Source organism: Rutidosis leptorrhynchoides, chromosome 11, assembly GCF_046630445.1.
Source record: "Rutidosis leptorrhynchoides isolate AG116_Rl617_1_P2 chromosome 11, CSIRO_AGI_Rlap_v1, whole genome shotgun sequence".
NCBI lineage: Eukaryota > Viridiplantae > Streptophyta > Magnoliopsida > Asterales > Asteraceae > Rutidosis > Rutidosis leptorrhynchoides.
The window spans coordinates 47,604,681-47,611,687 of NC_092343.1; the positions used below are offsets into that span (position 1 = coordinate 47,604,681).

Here is a 7,007-nt window from a genome sequence, read left to right on the forward strand (position 1 = left end):
AGATTCCTCGGTACATTCAAACTCACGCCTGCCCTTGAAACCTGCACCAATGTTGGAAGACTCAACATCTTCCTCTTTCTCTATCCTCGAAAACCGCACATCATTAACCACCGGAGAAAAGTCGGGCACCAAATCCGGTGAGGAGACAGAGGCCGGAAACCCATCGGACGGAGAAGGAATGAATTCCCCATCTTCAAGGTCAGCCACCTCCTCTGCTGACCCAACACCATCTTCATCTTGTTCAGACACTATATCGCTGGTTTCAAAAGTTGTACTCACACCCGTCATCGTTTTATTCGTCACATTAGAGTTTTTATCCGACATTGATTGAAAGACATCCTTTTCCCCTTTACTCAACGGTTTCAAATCCCCCACGCTGGAGATGTCGTGGGGTTTCATCGAGGTATCTCCACAATCAGCCATTACCGGAGAATCATTAACATCAATCAACGTCCATGAAACACGATCTTTGTTGAAGCTAAAAACAAGGTTGTGATTTCTCACCGACTCAGGTAGGTTAAACTCGAAAATTTTTGTCTCCAATCTTAATTTCTATTCGACTATTAGCAGGTGTGACGATCGCTCCAAATCCATTTGGCCGAATACGTCATTCATTGATTTCATTGCGAGGTATTTGACCTCTATATGATACGTTTTATAAACATTGCATTCTTTTGAAAAGGCACACCATAAATGAATATTAAATCAAAGGTTTTCGACATCTGATGATTTCTACATATAAACAATCACCTTATATAATAGTTTACAACAGTACTTCCGTTGACAATGCAGTCTAAATAAGGTACATGGTGATGAATTGGTGAATGCAACGTTTTCTTGAAAAATATGCCATGTAAGACTCCATGCACATAGCTTGTCTATCATATAAGCAAACAGCGGAAGACTTCTAGGGAACCTGAGAATAAACATGCTAACAAGTGTCAACACAAAGGTTGGTGAGTTCATAGTTTTAGTGTTTCGCATAATCTGCATATAAAAGTGGATAACAAGATTTCAGTTGTTTCATCCAGAAACGTTTATCAAAATATTCTACGAAATTGAGCACCCTGGTAACTAAACTTAACGTATATATAATTTGTACCCTTTGTATAATCATCTTAATAATACACATAAACCAACGTGTACGCTTCTCAAATAGCATACGTCCGTTAAAAGGCTAGTGCTCTAGCTCGGAGGGGGATATCAAGCCCTATTTTCTTCATATACTACTACTACTCGCGCCCACCAGTTCTTATAACTGGCAGTTAACAGTTACCAAAGCTAAGGGATTTTCGGTTCAAACTCAGTGTAGAATTTAGTATGTACTTGTATCCATTGCGTTTAAAATAAATTGCATGTATTCTCAGCCCAAAAATATATATTGCAAAAGCAATTAAAAAAGGGATCAATGAAACTCACGCATATAAATCTAGTATTTTCAGTATTTATGAACAGTCGCATGTATTCTCAGCCCAAAAATATATTGAGTAAAAGGGATCATATGAAACTCACTGTTTAATATTGATATACAATATTGTTGGAAAGCACGTAGACGCATCGGAGATGATAAACACGAGGTTTGCTTCACAAAAATATCCCGAACATTACCCATAACCTCCTTGGTAATAAACCATATTTTCCTTAGCTCTAGCTCGCTTGGAAACTCGTTTTGAAAATTTCTTGGACAGCACTTCGTCTTAATATTTTATGTACATTATTATTTTTGTATTGCAAAAATAATAACACTAATAATAAAAATAATAAGATTAATAATAATCTTATTAATAATAATAATAATAATAATAATAATAATAATAATAATAATAATAATAATAATAATAATAATAATAATAATAATAATAATAATAAATATTATACGGAGTAATATATATTTGAGTATGTGTGTGTGATTTTTCATTCGAGCAAAACACCTGAATTTATAGTACCTGGCCTGGAATTCCCCTCCATGCGATCGCATGATTTTGTAGAAGGATTCCCATGCGATCGCATGGGCTCCTTTTCCAGCTCACAAAACTTTTGTATTTTTGTTTGTCGACATAATAAATAAATATATAATATATATAATTTAAATAATTAATTATATATTATATTAAATTCACATGCATAGTTGATTTGTAATTTTAGTTCCGATAAGTCGTACGTCATCACTCGACTTATGTCCCGGTTCCGGTTTTTCGAACGTATTTCCGTACGTTTAGAAAACTTGCATTTTACGTTTCGTGACACGTACCTTTGTCAAAATATAGACTTAAACTATCCATAAACTATGTCACTCAAAGTGTATCTTATACGTTTGAGTGTTTTGGTTATTTACTTCTATAAATCATCGTTTCACTATTTGTTAAAATACATTTTTAAAATAGTGTTTCACTGTAGCAAAGTAAATTTTACTGTAGCAAATAGTGATTTTTGAAAACACTGTAGCATTTTGGGTACTGTAGCAATTTGAAAATACTTTAGCAAATTAGTGTTTTACTGGTTCATCTTAAACGTTTTAGTTAACTTATCTAAATATCAATTGAATCAATAATCGAATGTTATTATCGTTTACTAAATAACTTGGGATCATATATATTCAAATAGATATATAAACCAATAAGTTTAATGTACGGTATCATTTTCATAACACTTTGTTACGTTTTCAAGTTATAGCATATGTATCTATTTACATATAATTGTTCGCGAATCATTGAGAACAACCGAAGGGTATTTGAATAGTTCAAAATTTTGAGATTCAAATTCATAGGCTTTGCTTATCGTGTCGAAATCATATAAGATTAAGTTTAAATTTGGTCGAAAATTTTCGGGTCATCACAGCAGGAAAATGCAACGTCTTGGGATCGAGATTTGCAGATGGGATGGCTCGGTTCCAAGGAGCCGGAGGAAAGTCTTCTAGTCCATTAATGTTCGGGAAGGGCTCTTGATTTCTGCAGGAGGGAAGGTCATCCCTTTTCTTTTCACGACAACTGTAATGAGAACCTTCAACACCTTCATTTTTCTTTTCCAAAGCCTTATAGGCACGAATCCATCGACCATCAACTTGGATGGAATTCAAGACCTTGGTGAAAGAATCGATCTCGGTAACACCTTCAAAACGAACATAACCAAATCGCTGACCACTCGACAATCTCTTCCGAGCGAAATAAACATCTGTAAGAACACCATAATTCTCGTAGACTCTCCGACAATCAACACGAGTCCAAGAGTCCGGGAAATTAAAAATCAAAAACGAAGTAACTCGAGAGTCACACGACGAAGAAGACGATAAGCCATTGGGCTTCGACATATGGGTCATACCATCGTCAGCCAGGAGACTCTAGATCTGAGAAACCATCGCCAGATCGGAAAAAAGTTTGGTGAAGAAGATGACCGGGAAGGAGAGAAAAGGTTGTGGACGGAGGATTGGTGGTTGAAGTGAACAACTAGTGGTGGTGGCGTCAGCGAGCGGTGGTTGTGTTGATGGCGGCGGAGGTAGCAAGGTATCTGTTTTTACTTGTTAATATAACACGGTGCTTAGAAAATATTTGATGATGATGATGACAGAGGAGAAGTAATTGATGATGATAATGGTAAGTGTTTTGATGTTTAGTTGTTGAGAGTGATAGTCAGGCACTTTAGGGTTTTCTTGAAAGGAGGAAGAGTTTACCCAAATGCTTTCCTTCACACGACGGTGCCGGAGATCTCTTCAATATCTCCACCAGCTCACCTCTCACAACCAATTCACCCAATCATTCACCGCCGCCGCACATCCACCACCCCGCCGCCGCTCAAAATTCACTACGGCAGCTCTAAGAAAACCTGACGAGAAGTCAGAATGGTGGGTACTCGACGGAGAAATGCACGAATTCGGAGAAAACGTGCCGCCTCGTGAACGTTTCGTTATACCTAGAGATAACATCCCTAATAAACGCCGTAAACAGCTCCGTGAACAGTTCATGCGCCGCACTCGCCTTGTTCTAAAGGACTCCGTTAGTTTCTATCCCTCACATATTTTATTTTATTTTATTTTATTTATGATTACATATAAAATTTTATATCGTTATCAATAATTGTATTTATATACAAATGTAATAAACTGAACTTTTTGTTCTATATTAGGGCTAAAGTGCACATGAATGTATCCAGAGAAAAATTTGACATTTTATTTCATATAATAGTGTAATTACATGTAATAACATGTCAAGTGTTCTCAATTCTCCAAAGTATCTAACTTTTATTATGAAATTTGTCATGTGTGTCCTAGTTTGAAACTTGTTGTTCGGATCTAACAGTTGATCATTGTTACAACATCATCAAAACCAGTGGCGGAAGCAAGAAATTTTTTCACCAGGGGTGATATTTTTTTAAAAGCGTAGCAACTTTTTTTGACAAAATATGGAGGTTTTGGGACAAAATTTGTAGGTTTTGGGCAAAATTTGGAGGTTTTTGGGCAAAATATGAAGGCTTTGGGGCAAAAAAAAAAATCCAGGGGCAAAACCGAAAAATTCAAATTTTTTGTACTAAAATTTGAAAATCCACTGGGGGCGGCTGCCACCCCCTGCCCCTATATTATTTTCGCTCCTGCTCAAAACTGGTGGCACTGATTTACATACAATATTCGTAATGAAAGTTTGATATTTACCATAGCTAGGTTTAGAGTAGGATACAACATCATCAAAACTGGTGAACATGGTTCTTTTCTTAAGTAGCTCCTTTTGTGTAGGGTTTTTTTAAGTTAACTGAAACCGAATTTGCTTATTTGTGATGTTTTAATGAAGGAGCATGAGCCATGGTGCAAGAAATACATGGAACTTTATCAGGAGCTTAGAGAAAATTGGGAAAAGCTATATTGGGACGAGGGTTATTCCAAAAAACATGGACAAGAGCGTACAAGTTATGATTCTGCTGATGATGACAATGAAGATTTTTCACCTTATAGGTTTTCCACTTTCGACCATCTTTATTATTTTATACTGTATCAGATAAAAGAATTTGTGATTGTGTCATATACTACCTTTATTATATTAATTGTTTCTTTATCGATACGTTTTTTTTGCAGAAGAAAACAACCCTATGCTGAGGAAATGAAGGTAAATGTCATAGGTTATATGACTCATCTAAATGTAATGGTTTTAGTCTTTTGGCTTTTTTGAAATTAATGGTCAAAGCTTAGTATTTGTTTTGCTGACTGTGTAAATTGTATATCGGTTTACTAAAATTGGGTTGACTTTTGAAAACAGAATCATGCGTTTGGGAGAAATAGACAGGGAGATACACGGGAAAATGCAGGCATGATTCGAGATAAATTTGAATTTGATCGAGAGAGAAGAATGAGAGATAAAGGTTAGTTAGCATTTATAATTTGTATACAAATACCCTGTTGGCGACTTTTAGCTTGTTTGATATGATCCTCATTTGACTCATTTTGATAACTACACAACCTAAATCTACCTTTTTAAAACTAATTGGGTTGAAATTGCCATCGATAGTGTTCATGGGTACTTACTAATGTATCTGTCATACGAAAAGATCTTTAAATTTATAAATAAAAGTTGCTTCCAAACTAATATGCTTTTATTCAATTATGGATGATCTTAAATTCTAATTGTGAAACAAATCTTTACTTAACTCATGCTCAACAACTAATACGTAATTCCTTGTACAGCGTTCGCACCTGTGCAGTTTACGGCATCTGATTCTTCGTCAAGAAATCAGTCTTTTGATGCAAAGCGATATCTCTCTTCTAGCGACAGTGATTAGCTCAGGTAGTCGATAAGAACGTTGTTATTGCTTCTCATATCGATAGAAGATATGTAAACATACTATGTTTATTTATCTAATAGAGAATGCGTGTCGTTGAAAATTTGCAACAAATTTGAAGTGTCATACTCAATTGTAAATATGCTGCTTTACGCCCAATGTTCTTTAATACTAAACAACTAGAAAAGGAACTATCGATCAACTGCACACTAGTGAGGTATCTTCGAAATAATTTGCCTATTGAAACTTTTCGTCTTGAAATATTAGTGGTCACTACGGGTTTCCGAATAGAACTCTGCTTTGCTGTTCTAGTGTCATTCTAAGTATGTGACTTCTTTGCCTTTTTTTGAGAAAGATAACTTTGTTTGTTCAAAGGATTTGTCATTTAGAAGGGCTACGGCTTGCATTTTTATTTTTTTACTTGTAATAGCTATTCGTGTGTATCTTGATTTTGTTTTTTCACTCTTAATTTACAATGTTGAAGTTATTCTATATACTCCGTAATAAATAAGTTTCTTAATTTAAGTTCTTTTACTTTCTAAGAGTTAGAATAACTTGATTCTTGTATCTAAAAAGTTTTTTCTTCATTTATTTTGGCACATAAATGAAGTGCTCAAAGAGGTTATGACAGATCATGTGCACCAAGAAATGACAAGAAGTATGATCTTGGTTTATTTGAGATTTTTCTTTTTTAGCGCAATTAAAGATGTTTTTTCGTCGGGAATTGATATTTACAAACTTGTTTTTGATAAATCCACACAAAGTCACTAAACTGCCCTTAATGATGTGTTATATAAAATTTTCATTTCAAAATATTGGAGGGCATAACTGGAAAGTAACAACAAAAATATGTGGATCTATCAAAAATATGTTTGAAAATATCACCTCCCTTTTTTCGTCTCTTGTTTCTTTTATAAGTAAATCAAAAGCTAATTATCCGAGAAAGTACAACTCATCATTGGTTGTTACGAAAGAAAGAAGTCTACGCTGCCAAACAAACATGACCAACCTCTGTCAGCTTCTTAACATGAATTTTAAAGTGGAAATCAAAGATAGCAAATATGTACATATAAATATAAATATAAATACTACTGTAGTAAAACGTCAGTTGAATTATTTTTATAACTAGAGACTAGACAACAACAAAATTCGATTTTGTAAATGTGAGATATGGAGAGGGGGTGATCATTTCTTTACCCGGTGTAAAAAGATCCACATAAAATCTATCTACCATCTATCTACTATAA

At 34.7% G+C, this 7,007-nt stretch overlaps 1 protein-coding gene across 1 annotated transcript; it reads left to right on the forward strand.

Annotated features, from left to right (window-relative positions):
• Positions 1 to 3,671: 3,671 nt before the first annotated feature.
• LOC139874534 (uncharacterized) lies at positions 3,672 to 5,760 on the forward strand. Its single transcript, XM_071861955.1, has 5 exons — positions 3,672 to 3,989; positions 4,779 to 4,939; positions 5,060 to 5,090; positions 5,241 to 5,343; positions 5,666 to 5,760. Exons 1-5 carry the CDS (start codon positions 3,672 to 3,674, stop codon positions 5,758 to 5,760), a joined length of 708 nt encoding a protein of 235 aa, XP_071718056.1.
• The last annotated feature ends 1,247 nt before the right edge of the window (positions 5,761 to 7,007 follow it).

Coding starts and splice junctions, on each gene's coding strand:
- LOC139874534 (XM_071861955.1), top strand. CDS start 3,672: ATGCTTTCCTTCACACGACGGTGCCGGAGATCTCTTCAATATCTCCAC. Junction 3,990..4,778: donor GCCTTGTTCTAAAGGACTCC/GTTAGTTTCTAT, acceptor GTTTTAATGAAG/GAGCATGAGCCATGGTGCAA. Junction 5,091..5,240: donor CCTATGCTGAGGAAATGAAG/GTAAATGTCATA, acceptor TTTTGAAAACAG/AATCATGCGTTTGGGAGAAA.